Source organism: Rhinichthys klamathensis, unplaced genomic scaffold, assembly GCF_029890125.1.
Source record: "Rhinichthys klamathensis goyatoka isolate OS25496 unplaced genomic scaffold, OSU_Roscu_1.1 h1tg000310l_1, whole genome shotgun sequence".
NCBI classification, from domain to species: domain Eukaryota; kingdom Metazoa; phylum Chordata; class Actinopteri; order Cypriniformes; family Leuciscidae; genus Rhinichthys; species Rhinichthys klamathensis.
Window position 1 is genome coordinate 1,453,422 of NW_026606828.1, and position 23,079 is coordinate 1,476,500.

At 38.5% G+C, this 23,079-nt stretch overlaps 2 protein-coding genes across 5 annotated transcripts in view; one reads left to right on the forward strand and one right to left on the reverse strand.

Annotated features, from left to right (window-relative positions):
- Nucleotides 1-103: 103 nt before the first annotated feature.
- Nucleotides 104-13,578, forward strand: kctd15a (potassium channel tetramerization domain containing 15a). 2 transcript variants are annotated; one of them, XM_056270988.1, is made up of 5 exons: nt 104-697; nt 2,625-2,800; nt 3,834-3,978; nt 9,194-9,499; nt 13,155-13,578. In XM_056270988.1, exons 1-5 carry the CDS (start codon nt 686-688, stop codon nt 13,311-13,313), a joined length of 798 nt encoding a protein of 265 aa, XP_056126963.1. In that variant the 5' UTR covers nt 104-685; the 3' UTR covers nt 13,314-13,578. The 2 variants fall into 2 exon arrangements, with proteins under 2 accessions (XP_056126963.1, XP_056126964.1); XM_056270989.1 differs by lacking the exon at nt 104-697 and adding an exon at nt 704-983.
- Nucleotides 13,579-16,257: 2,679 nt separating this feature from the next.
- Nucleotides 16,258-23,079, reverse strand: part of si:dkey-219c3.2 (transcription initiation factor TFIID subunit 4) — a 46,039-nt gene continuing 39,217 nt past the window's right edge. For 2 of the 3 annotated variants that reach the window (XM_056270936.1, XM_056270938.1), the window contains exon 14: nt 16,258-17,874. In XM_056270936.1, the coding sequence (XP_056126911.1) occupies nt 17,701-17,874 (174 nt within the window). In that variant the 3' untranslated portion in view covers nt 16,258-17,700. The remainder of the gene's footprint in view (nt 17,875-23,079) is intronic. The other variant, XM_056270937.1, reaches the window with a different exon arrangement.

Sequence of the window (23,079 nt, forward strand, 5' to 3'; positions counted from 1 at the left end):
GCAAAAATTGAAATGGCGCGTTTGGCTCGAGGCGGTTTTGTGTGGGCGCCTTTTGCAGAGGCACAATGCATATCGATATACGTCATTTAGTTTTCATGGCCAGCAGAATATTATTAGGACGCTGAGAGAAACATTTTAAAACCAAATTAAGACATTCTTCTAAGCCCGCACGAATAGCTGGAATAGAAATAAAAAAGATGACAGTAGAAAAAAAAATATTATTCATAAATTGTAATACTGTATATATTTAAATAGGTTCAAACAAAAGATTGTTTCTCTTTTGCTAGATGAAGCCAAAGCCATGCACACAGGTAACCTAGTAAACCGTTATCCTCGCGCATGCACATATCTTTGTTCAAGCAGACGAATAAATGACGATAAATGCGATTAAAACACATATACGCAGTCTTCCAAATGTGAATAGCAAGATCAAATGTTGTTCTTGTAACTCGCCCCAGCTCAGGCAGGGTTGAGCTAATTGTAGCCTAATCCTGCCCCGGGGCGTTTGGAGAGCCTTGAGCAAGAATTCTTGTTCAGCTGTCCTCTGTTATTCGGGCTGGAACGCTGTGCCTTCAACGCTCTCTCACGCTTCAACAAAAAAGGAGCAAGAAAAAAAAAAAGCGAGGCTAAGACACGCCACGATCGATCTCATGTTTTAAAGAGGGCTGAAGATACATTTACAGCTATGTCTTCCAAGGTAAGGACGCAGCCTTGACTGACTCCCCTGTGTAGCTTTTGTGGAAAGTGTCATTTAGCAGAGACTGTGGTCTGTGTTTTAAACGAGTTTTTAAAGCCACAGCGACCTATATAGCGCCGCGTTAGATTTCGCTGGATTCAGAACGGAATTGTCACCGAAGAGCTCTTGGAGTGCCGAAAAAAAATATTACGAAAAGTTCTTTCTAAAGGACAAGCAACCTTCATCAGAGACAGTCTGCTAGAATCCTTCCTCAGATTGCGTCGGACATCCTAAAATGTTTGAAACGGTACGGTGGATTCTGTCAAATTCTCGATTTTTTTTTTCTCCAGTGCTTCTTTTGCATTCGTTTTCGGTGTGTCGTGCTTTTGCGGTTTTAGATCAGGGAGGGCTGATTTGAGTGTACAATGAGAGGTCAGAGCACTGTATGCCCACTGCGTACAGGAAGTGCGGTACAGAGAGTTGTAGGGCTATTTTACGCACTCCAGGGACCTGGCGCAGTTTTAACATCACAAACTATTATTTCTGACTTTGAGGATATCTCTTATCATCGTTAGCTATATATATATATATATATATATATATATATATATATACACACACACACACACACATACACATACTGAGTACACAATTTAATTATAATTTGTAGTTCAGTAACTGAGTGAAATGTTGATTCAAACCGCTCTGACGGATTCACTGTTCATTCAGTATGGAATTCGACAGACTGATTCTAAGTTATGAGTCTTATTGAGTGATTCATTAAAAGAACCGGCTCATAAGAGTCATTTGTTTGTTATGGGACAATGGCCCCGTTTGTTTTTCGGATGTTTTTTTATTAAAAATATGGTTTCTTGTCATTATGTCACGGTACTCTGTATTTTAATCTTAAATTCATTTCAGAAGAATGTAATATAGCCCTATAATGTCTTTAGCCATGGCTCTGTATATTCACTCGATTCAATGGCTGATTTTTTAATATCAAAAAGTGGGGCAGTTCTCCTGCCAGTGCTTCCCAGGCCATAAATCCATATATATTTGAATACTCCTCATATTAAGTAGTTTGTCTTTTAAAAATATTATAAACTATTTGAAAGTTAGCTAAAACATGGACCCAATTCATTTTTGACATTTCATATTTTAATGTCTAATGGCTACATAGGATACATCGTCCTATATAGAAGTATATAAGACCCCGATGTTAAACCATGTGCACACATTGCTCGAGGCATAATGCCTCTGGAAATGGGACTTTAACCATCTGTTTTGGCGGAATTGTTTGTTACACCAAACATAGGTGGATTCATGCCACAATAGCAGTCATGCTTCATGGTCCCTATGATTTTAATGTAAAGAGCTGTTAGAGGAGACCTTTAGCACCAACTGAATCTTTATTATGATGCAGCATCATTTCGATTTTTATGTTTGACCTTGTGGAAATTTGAGTCTTATTTAGCCTCATTTTTGGTTTCAATTCAAAATGTTGATTTTTTTTTGCTCTGAGAAACTTTTAAAGAACTGGAAAGCTGTTGGTGATGAGGTGTTTTGAGTCTCACACATTTGCCCAATATCTTTAATTAGGAGTTTACACTTTTTCCCTCTCTTTCCCCGGAGGTAGACACCTACAGTACTAGGATCCATCCCTCTCTCTCTCTCTCTCCTTCTCTCCCTCTCTCCCTTTCGTGCTCGCTAATAAGCATCACTCCATTTCTCCCCTCCGGTTCTATGAAAAAGGAGGCGGAAAAAACGGCAGGCAAATTTTCTTAATTAGACTTGTGGTGCTAATTCTTAAGGTAAAAACGCAATTTAAGGGAAGCTGTAAAAGTGCTCTCCTGCATACTTGCAGGCCAGAATCGCACCTTAGATCTCGGAGATTGAAGGGGAGAGGGGAACCAGGAGCTGTTGGTTTGATACTGTGCTGTTTGTACAGGAGGGAAGGAGCATGTCTCGGCTGTCTTTGACCCGGTCCCCAGTGTCTCCTCTGGCCTCTCAGGGAATCCCACTGCCGGCTCAGCTGACTAAAGCAAACGCTCCAGTCCACATTGACGTAGGCGGGCACATGTACACCAGCAGTCTGGCCACCCTCACCAAATACCCAGACTCCAGGTAAGACAACCTGTCGTGATTTGACCCTGACTTTATTGGAACGGATGGGACTGATGTTGACGTAAAACTATGTCATGTTTACAGAGCATTTATGTTGTTATTCTGTGGTCCAACTTCCTTTCTGCCTCCATATAAGTGCAAAATTACGTTACATGTAATTTAGCAATGTATATAGAGCGATAAACCAAAGGTGTATTTAGTTGCTGTACTTTTAAATGACTTAAAGCTAATTTGTGTGTTTAAAAGATATGATTTTACTACTACCACTTGTAGAGTCATGCAATTCCTACATGCCATCCCAACTGTAATCTACGGAGGTTTGCGGATAAAGGGAGGTAAAGGGACGCCACCTGTTAGAGATGTGTGTGTGCAAGATGGGAAGAGAGTGTGAGAGCTTTGCCACATCTGTTCAGGTTAACAGAGAGCGTGGCTCGCTCTGATTTATTAATGGATATGGAGCGAGAGAGCAACGAGAAGGAGGGAGGAGAGGAAAATGGGGGGGGAGGGTGAAAAGCAGGCAGCATTTTAATTGCTTTTTGGAGAAAAAAAAAGAAAGAGTCTGAGATGAAAAACTAAGATTGCCTAAAGCTATATGGTGAAATTCTAACTGGGGGAACGGCAAGACCATATGAGAAAAGGACCACCCGAGGCACAAAAGGGGGAATTGGTTTTCTTATTAAGTGTTTTGCATCGGTTTCCAGAATGAGAGAGAGAGAGAAAGAAAGAAAGAACGGAAGAATGAAATGGGATGAGAGAATGAAATAATAACATTTTGCAAAGATAAAGTCGATTTATCCAAAGAACAGAAATAGCGTACAGCGTAATTCCCAATGCTTGACCCCATTCCGGCAATTAAATCAGGTTCAAATAATCAACTTGTATGTTCACCCTTAAACTTATTTCAAATGTAAATGTGAAGAAAAAGGAGCGTTTTTGTTAGAGAATGTCTTTTCTTTCATCATCATTCTTTATGTCGTATAGTATAACACTTTTTGAAGTTAAAGTATCATTGAGTTTCATTTTCTCCCCCCAGAATCAGCCGCCTGTTCAACGGCACAGAACCGATTGTTTTGGACAGTCTGAAGCAGCATTATTTTATCGACAGAGACGGAGAGATATTCCGCTTCATCCTGAGCTACCTGAGAACCGGCAAACTGCTTCTTCCTGATGACTTCAGGGTAAGGAACACACACCGAATGTCTCTCCAGCAGGTCAAAACTTTCATTTGACTACTTTATTTTAAGGTGACGTAGTTATATTGTACACTTACTCAAATAAGTACTGAGTAATATTAATTAACTACATGTACTGACTATAGAGTTACGGTTAGGCTAATTTACTGTTATTACTATAGTAAGTACATGTAGTAATGTGTAACCATGTCACCTTAAAATAAAGTGTCACCTTTCATTTAGTTCCTCTCTTAGCATCACGTGAATAGCCTCGAGGTGAAAAGCAAAGGCCAGACAGAACCACAGAGAAATGATGGTTTCAATACACCATGGGTTTGGAATAATTCAACCTTATCTCTTCATATCTCTAAAATTCCTGAATACTATGAATAACATTTTCCAAGATGGGTGGGTGGTTGTTTACTGGGATCGGTGGTTCCATGAAGAACCTTTAACATCCGTGAAACCTTTCCATTGCACATAAGGTTCTTTATAGTGGAAAAAGGTTCTTTACACAAGAAAAAATGGTTCTTTTTTCCATTGTTCACTGAAGGGTTCTTTAGGAAACCAAAAATGGTTCTCCTATGGCATCGCTACGAAAACCTGCTTTTGTAACGTTTATTTTTCATCCTACAAAGTTCCTCCAGTCTTCACTAAAATTGCCTCAGATCATCTTGAGATAAGGCATCACAAATTTGAGCAATTGTATGACATTGTTCCTCAGAAACACCTTGGCTGCGTCCGAAATGACATACTCTCTTGAGTTGGTACTTACTTTATATAAGTAATTACTTCTCGACTGCTAAAAAAGTACGTTCTATATAGTATGAATGTGTGTAGTATGAATATAATCCGGACGCACTACATTCGCCATGTTGTCGTTATCATGTGACCTACCAGCGTCAGTTACGTCGCTTAACTGTCATTCATAAATCCTCTCCCGTGGCCTCATGGGATAGTAAAGTGTCCATCGAATGCAGACTTGAGAATCTGGCCTCAAGTAGTAGGCCATCCGGGTACTTTTTGCCTACTCTTTAATGAGTACTGTGAATTCGGACACTTCTTTTGTCACATACTGTTTAGTGGAAAGCGAAGTAGGGAAGTATGCGATTTCAGATGCAGCCCTTAACATTTTTGTTGGCAATTCCTTTGCAATATGTCCATATACTGTCCATTTACTACCAGTACTGACATGAAAAATAAAGGCCATTTCACACCGTACGCGATTTTGACGCACGAATAATTCGCGCGATAGTTTTATTTTTTGATCAGCTGTTTGTGTAATGAGTGCTTCCACACCAAACGCGAATGTGCTGTGGCGAAAAAACGACTTTTATTTTTTTTCGCTTCGATGTCGATTTTTTTGAACTTTTTCGGCGACAGAAAAGGCTTCAGCCAATCACATACAAGGAAACAAAGGTGAAGCATGTTGACACTTTGGCCGCTCTGACGTAGCAGCATTATGTGGGAGAGAAGAGAAGTGTCACAACATGAAATGTAAACTAAAAACAAGCAATACATTGAAACTAGAAACCTTTTATAATAACAGCATTTTTATATTGCCTATTCCGCATCTCAACGCACGCATACCCTATCATTTATGACATGACGGTGTTTCTTACCAGCAAAAGAACGAGGCATGGGATAAAATAGCTGGGATAGTTGGTGTCTCCGGCGAGTTAATGAAGTGCTTGCTGATGATTTATAATATTTTTGACTAGGAGGGAAATAATTGATTTAGAATATTTTCAACATTCATGATTGTGTGTTTCATATTATTTTTGCATGCATGTAGGCCACACACCAGAGCATGTGCGTAAATAAAGCGGAGCGGGGTGACGCTTAAATAGGCCTATAAGTTAAAAAAACTCAAACATACGTTTCATATATACGTTTAAATAATATAATGCTATTTTTTTAATTTCATCTATGTTGAATTGATAGCTATATGAAAACGGTACCGCATGAGATGAGTATAAGGATCATAAGATGCCCAATATATCGAAAACATTTGGAATGGGTCAGACATAATTTTGGCCACTTATTAAGTTTTGTTTTGTAGAAAGCCTTTCTTTAAAGTGAATTTCGTTTTGTATAAATTGTATCTTAATTTTAATCAATGTTTCATCAACAAATTGCCTGGATTAATAGGAATAAGAAGCAAATATAGTAGACAATATAATTAGGACACGGAGGCGCCGGCGCGTGAACTGGAGCGCGTCTCATACCGAAAACTGACAGAAAACACTAGTTTATTAATAAACAATTCAAATGTTTAATGCATAATCCTTACTTTGGACGGTTCTTTGTGGCAAAGTTTTAGCTACTTTACAAGATTAACCCTTCAGACTCTCTGTTCTTTAAGATTGGGTGCACACAAAACCTTCTTTTCTGTCTTTTAAAGAAAACGAAAAGATCGTCTTCACTGGATGATGATGATGATGATGAAGTGTGCGTGTTTTCTCAGCTGTCGGCGCGAAAGTTTTGGAATGTTGAAGCTCTGAACGTCGCAAATTCGCGTCGCGGCTGATGTGAATGGTTTTGACGCAAACTATTCGCACGCGAACTATTCGCTTTTCCGTTTCGCATTTTCGTTACGCGTCCGGTGTGAAAGGGCCTTAACAAGTAGGCTACATTTATAGCAAAATAAAATAAAATACCGCGTACATTTATAGCAACAACAAAAAATACTAAGGACATTTATAATAAAATAAAATACTGAATACATTTATAGCAACAACAAAAAAAGAATGAATAATATGAAACCTCAAAATAGTGTGAAATACAATTTCTGACTTCAAACACACATAGCTGTAAGTCTTTTCTTCAATGACGGCAGATAAGTCGGTGAAGTATTATTCCTGCCTCAGTCAAAAATCAGATGGGTAAAGGTATTTGTGTCAATGGGATTAATTAGGGTGAGACTAGTCATTCCCACCTCAGGCTCCGTGGCTAGCTTTCCTCCACTGTGTTAGACCGTTTGATAACAACACATAAAATATGTAACTGCTCTGAGAGGCACATCATTACATCCCATTATGCTTAACTTTTCACACTTCTCCCATCAAAACTCACCATGCCCTGACCCGTGAGAGCGGGAAAACTCAATGACTACACGACCTAATCGCTGTTCAGCCATTGTTGGGTCTGTCTGTAAGGCCTAGAAACCTACAAACCTATTAAACAGTCTTTTTCATCCAAAAACCTACGAGAACCTTCCATAGCAGCACCTCGCCGGTCGGTGAGAGGTGATGGGATACGTCTGGTTTCCTCCCAGATGTCTGTTACATTTGCGTATTCATAAGACTCGACTTATTGACTTAATTGCCAACGTTTTTGTTCTTCTAGAAGAGTTTGCTCTTGAAAACCGTGTAGCGCATCCAGCTTCATTTGTCTATATGGATATGGCCTAAAGACTAAATTCACTCTACTGTGGGCCGTTGCTTTTACATTCTCTTTCCTAAAAGTGAGTCACAGAAAGAGCCCTGTTAAAACATACCCAGCCTTCACTGCAGACCTGGGAAAGAAGCGGAGCTTGTTTTTCTTTGAATTAGCAAGAGCCCGAAGGCCTAAAGTCTCTGTATCCATGTTGTCAGCACCAGTATGGGCTAAAGAAAGGAACATAGGGAATAAAGAGGGAGAGAAAGAAGAGAGGGCGAGGGAGGGGTGTGGGTAAGAAAACAACTCCTTTTCTTGTGGTAATTGTAAAAGAGCGTTGTGTCTGAGATGGTGTGTGCTATTGTTGTGCGTGGCGTAGCCTGCAGTGGAATGAGTAGTCTTACAGGGTGGGGATGAAGAGCCAGCAGGGTCGAGATCACAGCTATCTCTCACGGCCACTGAGGAAATAGGCCACCAGGCACACAAGCGAAGAATGCTATCAGCGTTTCAAGCAGAACTGCCTTTTAGCCCTCGTGTTTGGGGTCTGAGAGACCCCAAGGCCCTTTTAAAATCTCAAAAAACATTAACATTGACTATCAGGTTAATGCGTCATGACTTTTCTTAATCTAATGAGAACTGGCAAAAAAGTAACTCGATAACATCCATCAAACATGCTGCATGAATCATTTTACTTCACTTTTTGGGGTCTATAGGTATATTTCACATAATTTGAACATTTTTGAGAAATGTTTCAAATTATGTGAAATATACCTATTGAACCCAAAGTCTACAGGTATTTTCTTTTCTGAAAAGTGTATGCGTTAGTAAAACCACATAATATACTATTATTAAACATTGGGCTTTAAACAATATATATTGTCTTAAATAATATCATTATAATATATTATTATTATGATATAATATATATCATTTTTCACCTTTAGAAACGTGGTCTACATCAACAGAACATGAGGGTTAATATTTAGATGCTAATATTTAAAGTTTTTCTCCAAATTATACCCGTAGTATTGGTAAATATATAAAAATAGAGACAAGACAGACTTGAATTGCTGCGTAAAATCAGTGTTTGTTACACAAGCGGTAACACCACTAACTTTGGTTTATTATTCATTTTCCTGCCATGCATACCACCATGTTTATATTGGAAATACTTTCATTTCTGTGGTGTTTGTAATGGCTGGACTGAGGCGCGTTGCCATCTGGTTTAGTGGTGAGTGAAAGGCGAGTGTAAGTGGGGTAAATGTGCTCGAGGGTGAAGGAGCCCTCAGGCAGAGGCAGCAATCTGTGCTGTCCGACCGGAGAATCTGTGTGTGAGGGGAGAGCCGGAGGGGCTTTCCCCCCACCCCCCTCGCCCTGGTCCCGGCTAGAGACGGGTCAGATGGGCAAAACTGCTCCATGTGTTGGTCTGGGTTCATGCTAAATGCTAAACGACATGTGCTTTGAAACACACAGTACTCAATCATTATATGGGTTTGAATTTCTTCTTTTGTTTTTCCTTTTATGTATGTAAGAGTTTGCATTGTAAAAAAAAAAAAGTACATTATTTCTTTTAGTCCATCATGTCTTTCACAACATCATACCAATTACTTATGTAAAATTTACATCTGAAATGATATTTGATCGTGACAGAGTAGGACTTTTTTGTTTGTTATTTTTTCACATTGATTTGTTTGTTTGCTTATTCATTAATGTGTTTGTCTGCTTAGTCATTCATTCATTCAATGGTTGGTCTGTTTTCTGCTCATTCAATCTTTTGCTGGATGGGTTGTTTGTTCGTTCATCCTTCTGTGCATACATTCACTTCCATGTGTTGTCCCTGCAGGAGTTCCAGCTGCTGTACGAGGAGGCTCGGTTCTACCAGCTGACGCCCATGGTGAAAGAGCTGGAGCGCTGGAAACAGGACCGGGAGCAGCGGCGGACGGCTCAGCCCTGCGAGTGCCTGGTGGTGCGGGTGACCCCTGACCTGGGCGAGAGGATTGCCATCAGTGGGGACAAGGCCCTCATAGAAGAGATTTTCCCAGAGACCGGGGATGTCATGTGCAATTCAGTCAACGCCGGCTGGAACCAGGATCCAACCCATGTTATTCGCTTTCCACTGAATGGCTACTGCAGGCTCAATTCTGTACAGGTACAGCACTGTCATTAATAATACCGTGTATTTGATATTTTTATGTTTTTGAAAAATCTGTAAAAACAGTAATATAGTGAAATATGATTACAATTTAAAAGAACTGCCTTCTAGTACATAATATTTTAAAGTGTCATTTATTGGTGTGATGCAAAGCTGTATTTTCAGCATCATTACTCCAGTCTTCAGTGTCACATGATCCTTCAGAAATCATTCTAATATGCTGATTTGCTGCTCAAGACACATTTTTTCTTATTATCAGTGTTGAAGACAACTGAGCTGCTTAATATTTTTGTGGAAACCATGATACATTCTTTGAATAGCATTTATTTGAAATAAAAATCTTTTGTAACATTATACGCATTGCAGTCCTTGCTGAGTAAAAATAAAAGCAAAAAAGTGTAAAAGTAAAATGTTAATGAAATTTTGGAGGAAAAATGTCATGAAAATGATGTCAAAAGTTATATTTAATATTTTTTTCGGGGGTAATTTGTGAACTAGACTTGTTTTTTCTTGAGTTTTACCCATTTGCATTTAGTTTGAATCGAATTTGACGTGTAGTCCAGACAAAACGAGCCACGGCAACAGATCCCACATCTTCCAGACTCTTCAAAATGCTCAAAAAGCCCTAAAATAAAATCAATAATTACATTTAAATGAAATATAACTATTATAAAGGATTTGGTGAACTTTAAAGTTTTGACTTGGAAAAAGTTTTGTTGGATTGCTGGGATATTGGGCGCGCTGTGCTTGACTGCTTCCTGCCAACATGAAGAGATGTGAGAAGGTGTGAGATGTAGAAGGCAGGTGTGTCTCCACAGCAGCAAAGGTGCAGTCATGCCCCACCATTTGGCTGTTTAAAAGGTGCTAAAACAGACACACAGATACATCCACATACATGCGTCTGAATCCTGGAGGCGATGCTAATGTGGGGAATATGTAGTTATGAAACCGAGAGGAGAAGAGAGGGAAATGATATGCATAATTTATTTTGAACTCGTCCTTAAGACAAATCTCTCCGTTTGAAAAAGTGCTCCAACATTTCTGTGCCTGAAGCGATTTAAACACACATGCTACATTTTTAATACTGTACTTTGGTTTCTTTGAACAACCTAAACTGGTTTACGCTACTTTTTTACACACGCCTAATTGACTTACTGTATAACTAATTAGTGTTTCTGATAACATGTATTTTTTCTGCAAAAAAAAAAAAAAAGAGTTGCACTTAACCGACTGAATCGTGCGGGTGGATTTTTTTTAAAGCCCGTCTTTGTCACATCTCGGGTGTTCACAAAAACCCACCTATGAAATATGAGTAGATCAGAGAGGAATGACAGAGGACGAGAGATATGGAAAAAGACAGAGTAAGAGAGAGAGTTTGTTGCCAAGAAATTGTAGCCTTTACTGTAAGAAAGTTAGTAAGTGATGCAACCATCAGCGCAGTGAGTGTAATGTCAAAATCATAAGCCTTCAGATATCAATGCGTGAATATTTGAGAGGCTTGTGACACTCTTTATATATGTTCATTCTGTATTCACGAACAGCTCTAGATATGGATGTTTTTTATTAAAAGAATGGATTAAATTTCAATTAAGGGTATAGTTCACCTATAATTCACCCTTTTTTTCCTGTGGTGGAATGGAAATGGTTTTTGTCCATTCAATGAAAGTCAATGGGGTCCAAAACAAAAAATAATGTTGTAAAAAACAAAATTTCTAATGATGATACAATGAACATTTTTTTAGGTGAACTATCCCTTTAATCTTCTACAAGTGGCCAAAAGGTTTAAAATCACACAAAAAGAACGAACTTCAAAGCCAAACGATTTGTGTACGGTATTAAAACTCGCTTCTGTAACACTGATGCAACCAAAACCTAACATGGATCTTAATGGCGATATATGTTCTTGAAAAGATGCTGCAAAAACGCAATCTTTCTTTGTGCACGGTAGGCCCTTGTATCATCTGCTGATGTCTTTCATTCCTCATCTGTGCGTAAGTCAAAAGAAGTGTTCATTTCCTCTACAAGTTTCTCCGCAGCCTCAACTTCCAAAGTGAGGATAAGGATGGACATTTTTTCTCAGGCCCTGTGCAGTTCAGCTGATTCCTTCGTCTTCATCATCTTTTTTTTTTTTTTTTTTCGGAGGGACTTTTATCTGGCTCTGTAGCCCCGAGCCAGAACTTTCATTTTCATGTGAAGCACACTTGAAAGAAGTGCAGGAGTAAGTGAATACTCAAGGCTGCATGTATTGAATTTCAAAAAAATCTACAAGCACTCCAACAGATAAAACATTTGGTTGGCTTTTTGCGGTGGTGGGAATGACAGCGACAGCGGCCGCCCTGAGACGTCTCTCGGTGAGGGATCTCTGACAGTGGCTGAGATTGTGTGCATTGGGTTTGGAATGAAAGAGTCGGGCGGCTACAGTGTGGGCTGTCAGTGGGGGAGCCTATTCTCATTTGACTCGGCATCAAACCCCTGTAAACAGCCCAGGGGATGTCTGCTCGCTCCTTCTCATCCCGGGTGGATGGTCTGGAGAGAGAAACGTCTGAGGGTTAATGCAAGCGTGAAGTTGTTGATAGCGCTGTTACTGAGATTGCACATTTTAAATGCGTCTTGATGCAACTATGTGAAGTGCTGATAGAGTGGCATAAATAGGAGTTTACTTTGAAAAAAAGTTCTCATTATAGAGAACTTGAACTCTGAATAACAGACACAAAATTCCCCTGGTTTCTCTTGGGTCCTAGAGAGACTGTTGCAAAAATGGTTCAATCTGGTGCCATCTTGATGCAGTTAGGTGAAGTGCTTAAAAAGCAGCTTATTTTATGGAAAACTTCATCTCAAAATACTAAGACTTCCCTGGTTTCTCTTAGGTCCTGGACTGTTCCAAAAAGGGTTGCCATCTTGATGCAATTATGTAGAGTATTATAATCTGCTTACTCCAAAAACCCTTAGTGAGTTTCTCAAATTGAACAAAGAACTTCTCAAGATCCTAAAAATGTCCCTGGTTTCTGCTAGGTCCTGGAGAGACTGTTCCAGAAAGTTTTAACATGGCGTTTGTCTTGATGCAACTATAGAGCGCTGATAGAGTTTACTTTGAAAACTAATATTGTATGAAAAAGCATCATCTCAGAATACGGATAATTGTCCCTGGTTTCTTCCAGGTCCTGTAGAGACAAAGGGGTTTAATCTGGTGCTGTCTTGATGCATTTAAATGAAGTGCTGATACGAGTAGCATAAATAGGAGTTCACTTCATTTATATAAAACTTCATCTCAAAATACTAAAAAAACGTTCTTAGACGGTTCCAGATTTATGCAGTTGTTTTAAGAGTCCAAAACCCATAGTGTCTCAAATTGAACAAACTGGTTTCTCCTGGATCCTAGAACGACAGTTCCAGAAAATGTTAGCATGGTGCTTGTCTTTGATGCAAATATAAGTGCTGATAAACTAACATAAATGGAGTTTACTTTCAAAACTTGTACAGAGTTTCTCATATTGTACGAAAATCTTTACTAAGAATACTGAGTGTTCAATCCCTGGTTTCTTCTAGATCCTGGTGAGACTGTTGGTGTCTCGATTCAACTATATGAAGTACTGAGGTTCTCATATTGTACTGAAATATCAATATATTTAAATATGTCCCTGGTTTCTCCTAGGTCCTGGAGAGACTGTTCCAGAAAGGCTTCAGCATGGTGGCGTCATGCGGCGGGGGCGTGGACTCCTCCCAGTTCAGCGAGTATATCCTGAGTCGGGAGGACAGACGGTGTCAGACAAGCCACACGCCCATCCGGATAAAACAGGAGCCTATGGACTAGCCAGCTCTTGCACCAACCACGAACACCTCAGTCTGCTTTCACAAAAAACCCCCCCCAAAAAACGCCAGCGGACAAATAGAAGGCTTTATTTGCAAGAAGAGTCTGCTTCGACTCTTCGGACTCCAAGAGGACTGAAATCTTCGTAAATGTTCGAGTAATTTCATCAACGACCCCAAAACTCCTCCAAAAGATGCTTTACAAACCCACGCGAGCCACAGGGTGGCTTTTCAGCTGACCTCGAGTTGAACTTTTTAACTCTTTATTTGGCTCGTAAAGTCTGAGAAGAACTCTACAAGGAAGTTGCGTTTGTGGCGAACACACCTTCCGGCTAGAAGACTTTTTAAATGATGCAGCACCAGTCAGATCTCCAAGCTCCCGGGCCAAATTAACCACAAAATACAAAAGTCTGTCCTCTGATCCATTTTTAATCTTGATATCTAATGTTCTCATTTTCCAGTCTCATCTATGTAAATCAGTTCTTTTATGACCTACAGGTTTATTGCTGTTGTCTCGCTACATGAAGGATATGAGAGCAGTTCTCAGAAGTCATTTGGTTGTAAGTGCGGTCTGGAGTTGGCCGTGTAGACGCTTTGACTTGAGGCTAAAGCGGACGGTCTGGTAATGCATTCAGCGCTGGGCAGAGGCTTTTTGTTCTAGCACGTCTGAAGGGAAACCTGGACTCGCTTGTCTGATGGCATCGCTAAATCCTCGACTTTCTTTCGGGTGCCTGTTTTCTTCAAAACTAGCCCTTGAACGTACCATCTAGCAGCTTCGAAAAATTCATTATACATCACGATTGCTTTGAGTAAACGGTTAAAAAGCAAATATCTCTTTGTAGATACAATTCCCTTCGCGTCTAAAACAACATCTCGTTTGATGAAGGCACCTTTTGAAAGATACGAATAGTCAGCACTTTCAGGGGGAGCTGCTTGGACCAGTCAGAGAAGAGGGGGATAACAGTGTCCCTCAAGGGTCGGGTCAGACTTCTCTCCAGTCTCCGGGAGTTAAGGTCACTTTCCCACAATCCCTTTTGATCGCTCTCCTTTAGCAAAACAGTGCAATCAGAGCCACTTGGAGAGAATAAACTTAAAAGGTTAACTTAGAGGCTGGTAAACAGACTGAATTGCATAATGTGTTGTAAAAAGGCACATTTAATAAGACCTCCGCCTCACCATTTCAAAAGGAAGGGTCACTGAAATGTCACGGATATATTATGCTATTTGTTGTCTTAACTGGCCATTGTTTCTTTTATGCTGTGTTCAAATTTCTTCGATTCGTCGCACATTGTACAAAGGCTCACGGACGCTTCGCAGGTCCCCCTGAATGCAACTTACCATCTCGCCGCTGTGCAACTGCCATTTTGTTTAAAAAAAAAAAAAGAAAGACTATCTTGTCTCCAGTGCAACGAGGGTCAGAGAAGCCGTGTCGGACATTACGGAAATCTTAATTTAAATACTGCTCTAATGGATGTTGTGTCGAGATGTATATTGCAGTATGGTCCAAATGTATATTATTTAAATACAAATTTTTTGTAATGGATTATTATTGATATGAATCATAGTGGTATGTCAGGCATGTGTTTATTTGAATTGTCATATTCTTTTTGTAATTGGTGTTGATAAATCAACTTTTAATAAATTGTTGGGATTCCTTCCCTATTTTAAACCACTGACAGCATGTATGTGAATGTGTTGGATGAACTTTTGATACAAATGACAGTGAGCATTTGAAGTAAATATATTGTAAATAGATCAAGACTAGACAGAATTAGCGACACACTTTATTTTGGTACGTTACTTGGTACAATCCATCGTTTGTTGACTGGATGGAGGCAGATCTGAATGCGAGCTTGCAGTCAGTTGTGGAGGGTTTCAGTGGACGAAATTATTGAAGTCCTGCATACGTCATCAGAGAGAAGTCTGTCGTTTCACTGAAAGATCGAGTCATGGCATTTTGATTAAAAACTACAAGGTCAAAACAAATTAAAAAAAAATAATCATTCAAAAGATCAATAATATCAATTAGAAAATGGATCTTTAACATGCAACAACATTTTACTTGAAGTATTTCTGAAGAAAACGATAAAATAAAAAAATAGGGCGGGACTTAATGTTTTTGATCAGAAATTGACTGAATCATGGAAGGTGGGTGGTAAAAACAAGAATAGAGCCTCACCTGAATGAGTTTGCAGTCAACGGTGAAAAGAAAAAACTATTAGGTCTCGGTCATGTACTTGCATAAAAAAAAAAAAATCTTAGGCACAATGTGCACTTATTGTGTTCATGTTGTTTTGCAAAACACTTTTGCTGCTATTGAGGTGGGATACGGGTAAGGTGATGGACAGGTTGTGGTATGGTTAGGTTTATGGTTCCCACAGGTTCCCAACCCCGTTCATAACAGTAAACTTTTTCAAACTCTTCCTTATCAAACACCTAATTCAACTCATCAGCTCATTAGAGACTCAACACCTGAAACGGACGAGTCAGAGGCGACCGATATCCAAAATGTGTCCAGAAACAGGTTTGGGAAACAATGGATTAAGGGGTGAGAGGAGGATCAACAGTGTAATTACAGATATAATTACATTCTGGTACAGTGTAAAAACATTTATTTATCATAGACTGTAAAAACATAAGTGCATTATATCAAATGATTAATTTAAATGTTAGTACATAGTAGTTAAAGACACCAAAAATGGTCTCTTTTGATCCTTGATCCTTTACTTGTTGGGTCCTTACATCCTAACATATTGGCAAAATGTTAGGATGTAAGGACATATTATGATTAATGTTAACCAACAGCCTGTGTGGCCTAAGAGAGGTCAGCCAAATAAAGTTGATGCATTGTGATCAACAATTATCAAGAAAGTGTATTCATTTTGATTCCATGTTGACTTTGACATTCATTCATGTAAAACAAACATCGAAGAAAGTCATGCCAGAAGTATAATTAGGAACTTTATTCTTTTACAAAAGTACAAATTTAATAGAGATGAGCACTTTTTTCCAAACCAACCAAACATTCAAAAATTGTTAAATTTAGCAAAAATAGAAATTCTAATAGATATGTTTTTTAGACAAAAGACAATCCCTTGATCAACAATACTGTTTGTCCAAACGTCAGCACAAACAATACGAATTAAAACCAATCTGAGTGATGGAAAAAGATTTCGCCTCAGATCTCAAAGGAATCATTGCACATGACATGAACGTTGACCGTGTCCCAACATACATCTGTACAACGCCAAAAGGTACATGTCAAACAATGTCATTTCCTCTCCTACTGCATGTCATAAAGGGCAGTTAACAAATATTTGCTATTTGAGACATAAAATAATGCCCGATGACAGATACTAAATTTATTGTGAAATTGAATTTCATACACAAAAGTACAGGATCCAAAATGCAACATTAGTATTTTAAAATCAGTACTGCAGTCTGTGAAAACCACCCTATTTTGAACGTATTTAAAAAAAATGGTCAAATTAACAATACGTACAACCTGCCATTTCTCCACAAATAAGTTACGAGAGATCCTGCTCTAGAATCGTTGTTGAAGCGATGCATATTAGTATTAGCATATTAGATAATTCCATGCCGTGAATTTGATTAAAAAACAATGGTGCCCTAGGAGGGCCACGTAAGGCACCATTTCACAGTATACTTAACACAGACACTAGTGAAACCGTACACACATTTAACCCCACACTGAGTGTGCGAGACAAAACTGTCACTGAATTTCAAAAGACCATCCAATAGGATGAAAGACAGTCAGTGTTTTACAACACAGAGTTTCTTCATTTTGCATAAATCTGTAACAAAAAAACCCCCCAAAACATCCACACGTTTCCTCAGAGACTTAAAGATGAGCTACTTATAAGTTACTAAAAATACTCCAGACTCGTTAGACCTCTAAAAATTTGCATTCACATTTCCAGTGTCTCTATTGCAAACGAGGCTTTCGGTTAAAAACAAGTCCAGCCGCTATTTATATAAAACAAATCTCAATCTCTATCCTGAAACGTAAAACCAGTCTGAGTTCAAGTTAATGAATAAAAAGATCAACATTGCTCAAAATGATGGCTCATTAATCCAAAACAAAGAGGAAATAAAACCATAAAAGGGTCACCCAAAGGGGATAATCACATGGTGTCCACAGCCGCCGGCTTACGTGCTTTTCCAGAACCTTCTCATCTCCAGAACGGCCACGTTTAGTAGTTTCACAGCAACACGCTCGTACTGATCAAAGAGTTCATGCCACAGGTGAGTCTGAAGGCACAAACCGGAGATGAATGTGGAGAAGGAGAGGAAGACTTGAACGTATTACTGAGAGTCAAGCAGGTGGAGTACCATTCATGGATGATCTCATCCATCTCACTGGATCAGGGCTACTTCAGAAGGGCCTTGTAGAGCAGCATGGACCTGGCTGTGGTTCGCTCCTGCTCCATGCAGAAGATCAAGTCCCTGAGGTTTACCCGGGTGATGCGCTGCCGGGTCTGCCGGACTGAAGACGTGGAGGATGAGGTAGAACCGGTCGCTGATCCAGAGGAGCCCGCAGGAAGCTGAATGGGGATAATGAAAGAATTCATTAGGTCATTGTCATAGGTTGATAAACGTTTGCCACGGCTGTGATTGATGACAATAAATGGTTTCTACATTAAGTAGGCTGTTAATTTTTTATTTTTTATTTTTTTTTATTTAACCATAAACAGCCCACAGTTAGACAAAAAAAAAAACAAGGGTAATTTTAATAAATGTAACATTTATTAAATGTCTGCCTTTGCTGTTGCCAACATTTTACAGTATAAAATCTCTGGTCTGCAATTACCCTCTCATGAAATAATATAATAATAATAAAATCAATGTTAAAACAAAAATGTTAAAACAAATTTTAATTCTCAAAGATTGGATTAGGTCGGATTATTGAGCTTTTAATTTAAAACCGTAAAAAGAAATGACTAAAATATTTATTATTTATTCTCAAAGATTGGAATGAAAGATTGTTTTGTTACATTTAAAATAGTAAAAAAACAACAACAACAACATTATTCTCAAATATTAGGTCACATTATTTTGTGTTCATTTTTAACTTAAAATAATAAAAAAAGAAATAAAATTATATAAAAATCTATTTTTGGATTAAGTTAGATTGCTTTGTATTTAATTTTAAATGGTAAATATATATATATATATATATATATTCTCAAAGATTCAATTGGGTCAGATAGTTATGTCTAACTTAAGAGCAAAAGGAAATAAAATGAAATAAATCTTTTTTATTCTCAAAGATTTGTTTAGGTCAGATTGTTTTGTGTTAAATTTAAAATGGTAACAAGACAAAAAATAAATAAAAATCAGGCCAAAAGGTTTGGGTTTCTTTAAAATAGTCAAACTAATTAAATCAAATAAAACGCTAAATTGAACTGAAGTCTTTGTGCAACCTAAATCTGAGCCGAACCAGTCTGGCCTTGATTTGAATTGTTTTGTTTTTTTTAATGCGAGCATTTTTGCAGTAAAGACCTAGCAGTCATCAAAGATCCTTTGGTTTTGTGCTTTTGTGTGTTTGTCAGCACACCTGCACAACATGTGATCATCTGTTCTCAGCTCGAGGCTAGAGAGCCACACCTCATGCCCCGGGCAGCAGACTTTTGATCTCAACTACAGTATCTCAAAGCAGTTCCTCTTCAGATTTGACTCAAACAAATGTGAGTGGGAAAGAGTGAGATCACAGCCACACTCTTACGAAAAACAAAGATCATTCAAATAAAATCTATGCTTATATATTACCAGTCAAGACGATGAAACAGAGGGCTGATGACCAGCTTTCGCAACATTAAGATTTACGTAGTCCACCTTGAGGGGAAAGACCTTACAACCAATTTACTGGAGGAGTGAGGAAGATCGCATGTGTATGGTATTCATCAGCCGTACAGGGGGGTCTAGAGCGTGACATCACTCGGCTCGAATGAGGTTAGGGTCTCCAGCCTTCACTGAATACTAAGTGTACGTGAGAAGGTGTAAAATGGCCTCTGGGCACAAAACACACACCACACCCTGCAGAAACAACATGCAGCTTTGTGGGATCTATAGCACCCTCATCCATGCTACACACCCTGAATGATTCCAACTCTCACTCACACCCAGGGCTGGCAAAGCTCACGACATGTTTACGCGGGCAGGTCGGTGCGCGGTCTTGTACGCAGTTTAATATTAGCTCATTATTCGAAAATTGTTAGCAGCACTTTAAAGGACGAATGAAACGCAAAACTAAAATCAGAGATTACTGCCAAAAGTTTCACTGATTAACCACACCCAGAAGAGACTGTTCCAGGAAGTTAAGTACACAATCAAGTGATAGTAAGCCACTGGTCACATATCGCACACACTTAAATAAACATGAAATAAATGCCGAGCATTGGATGCTGTATGTGCGTGTGGAGAAACGTAATTAAAAAATGTCATGCAACAGTCAGCAAACACTTACGAATGAGGTCTTCAACACAGACCCACTGTACTTGGTGATTTCAAATGAATAGGTCAATGACATCTTATTTATTCAAAAATGTGATTCTTACCTGCAACGACTTGAATACTCTTTTTGAATTAAGATTAATTTAATATTTTTTAAAGCGTGCATAAAAGTAGAACATGTCCTGATATTATCTAAAGAAAAAGTCGAAATTCTTGAAAGGAAAAGCTATAGTTTGGCAAAATTAACATTTCTTTGAGGGGGAAAAAAGCATTTTCATACAACATTAATATCTTAAATTACATACATTTTGCAGGTGGCGACATGTGGTACAACTAAATAATGCTATTGTTGATAAATTATTAAATTGTTTGTTAATTGAAATAAATCAAATGTAAATATTACATGGAACACTTAAATTTTTTTTTTTTTACCTAGGCAACTAACTAAACAATACAATACAAAAATAAAATCAAAGCTTAATATATATATATATATATATATATATATATATATATATATATATATATATATATATATATATATATATATATATATATAAACTAATATTAAAAACTGAAAAATAAACAAACATTTAAAAAATAATAAGGATCTGTAGACATGTCGTCAGGAAAACGTTATTACTTTACATGGCGGTTACACGACATTTTTATCATTTCAATTGAAACTTGTTTTTTGAAAATTGTATAAAAGTTTTTAAAAACCATAATGAATACAAAGAGTTAATTTCTAAAAACTACATTTTTATCGTTGACCCATAATAAAATATTAACAAAAAGCAAAACGTATCTCAGTAAAAATTACTTTTTTTTAAAAATAAAAATCTAATATGTAATCACCTAAACTCTAGCCTTTAGTAAGAGACAGTTTTACTTGCTCAACTCGATACTGCAGTACAGGAAGACTGCGTTTCACAGTTAGCATGTGTGGGTGAACACGCTCAGGGCATTTTGCCACTATCCTAGTGGTGCGTTAGAGATGGAGCTTGTTAAGCCTGCATAAATGTGTAAAGATATGGATGAATATATTACAGATGTGAGCATTAACATGCCCCAGGCACTGAGAGAAATGTATTTTTTTAAACCACATTAGCTGTGGAGTGGAATGTGTATAGTGCACAAGCTATCTTTTCGAGTGTCATTAGGGTTAAAGTGTGTTGTAAACCCTTGAGTTGTGTGTGCGTGTTCACTGTGTGTAGGACAGCAAACACCTCCAGAGGAACTGACTCCAAACCCTGAAGAGATGAGGCAGCTTACACTTGTAGGTCTCTGAAAGCCATGAATTGAGCAGAAAGGCATGAAACGTATCCTTCAACCAGATGTAAAGGTCTTAAAATCTTCAAAACATGTACAAGTCATGCAAGAAGCAGCTCTGCTCCGAAGCTACCCTAGAATTGAGAAGCCCTTCAACTCAAAGTGACCAAACCACCACAGAGAAAACCCTCTCCAGACAAAATGGAGAGAAAAAACCTTATTACTCCACCTTATTCCTCCAAACGACTGTGAGCACTTCTGGCCTCTAAAGGTTAGAGAGTGCCTGAGGGTTCTGTGTGTCTCCAGCGTTTGGGGAAATGACTCGCCTTGCCTCTGCACGAACACAGCCCAGTCTCTGCAGAACTGCCGCCCAGGGCTACACAACCCTGCTCCACTTCACTTTAACCCTATACAATCCGGCTTTTTGATGGCAGTCTTTTACTTTGATCCAGGACCATCTAACCTTGTGCAATTACAAAACTATGAGAGACAGGGTTGGGCTTCAAAACAAGCCGCTTAAACTGCAACATCTTCCTCAAAGAAGATCCAGAGTCTAAAAAATAAAGATTCTTTATTGGCATTGATGGTTCCATGAAGAACCTTTAACATCCATTGCAAAAGAAGTTCTTTATAATGGAAAAAGGTTCTTTAGATTACTAAGATGTTCTTAACACTAAGAATTTTTTTCTTTCTTTTAAGACCTGGTCACAAAAAGGTTCTTTGGATAACCAAAAATTTTGCTGCTAAGACCATGGTCACTTTTCCAGCCCATTTATGACACAATCCTAGTTTGTGGTTCGGTGTGTATTATCCACGGATTAAATCTGTAAAGTAGTTGACACTACACATAATTAAAAAGTCTTGCTGTGGGGAAGGGGATTTTCTAATTAGTGAAATAGTGGCAAAGCTGCAGTTCCTTTGCCTCCAGTGAAGTTGAGGAGCTGAGGGGCAGAGCTGGGATAAAATCCAGGCCTGCGGCCCCAACCAAAACAAGAGCATGTAAGGTTGTGTGGTGTTCCATCATTACCTCACTACACAATTAAGTAGAGACACAACAAAGTCCAACTGGTGAAGATACTACTAAAAACCCTTAAATCAACCCTGAATCCAAAACACCATCAAATTCAAACCCTTAAATCAAACAGATGTTTTTACAAAAAATTAAATTGAGAGCCACTGATGGAATAGTTAAAACTAGATCCTCTAAAGAAAACTTGTATTCTGGGTGGTTGCTATTACCTTTCAATAGTGTTTTGAGTGGTTTTAGCATGTGTCCATACAGTTGTTAAGGGGGTTATTTTAGCATGTTGCAATGTGGTTGCTAAAATACATCCATTTAACCCTAGAAACACCCTAGCAACCACATAACATGCTAGTTTTTCTAGATGTTTTTATTAGCATGTTGCTATGCGGTTGTTAAAGCCTACCCAAATAACCCTAGAAACACACTAACCACCACATAACACGCTATTTTTTCTAGATATTTTTTTGCGCATGTTGCTATGCGGTTGTTAAAACCTACCCAGATAACCATTGAAACACCCTAACAACCACATAACATCCTCGTTTTTTTTAGGATGTTGCTATGCAGTTGGTAAAACCCTAGAAACACCCCAACCACCACATAAGCTAGGTGTTTTGAGTTTTTTTTTTTTTACCATGTTATGTGGTTGCTGGGGTATTCCGGGTGGTTGCTATGGTGTTTCTAGGGCGTTCCTAGTGGTAGCGGATAACATTATGGATTAAAAGAAACCACCCCAAGTCTATAGTCTATATATATGGCACAGGTTCTAGTCAATGGACTTGGATATCTATCACTAGCATTTATCAATATACAAAGTTCTCAAATCTGCCATAATCATTGCTAATAACCACCAAAAATGAAAGTCTTTTCAGTAAACCAAAAGTGCAGCATGTATGGCAAACACTTGGATCAGATATGAATGTCAGAAGATGCCACATACTGTGATTCATCCGGGCTGTAGGAGCTGACATCTCCAGACCTCTCCCAATCTGTTTTTTTC

What these genes read in the sequence shown, in the direction of transcription:
- kctd15a (XM_056270988.1), top strand. An exon ending in ACCAAATACCCAGACTCCAG is followed by an intron (nt 2,801 to 3,833) that starts GTAAGACAACCT and finishes TTCTCCCCCCAG; the next exon opens with AATCAGCCGCCTGTTCAACG. An exon ending in TTCTTCCTGATGACTTCAGG is followed by an intron (nt 3,979 to 9,193) that starts GTAAGGAACACA and finishes TTGTCCCTGCAG; the next exon opens with GAGTTCCAGCTGCTGTACGA.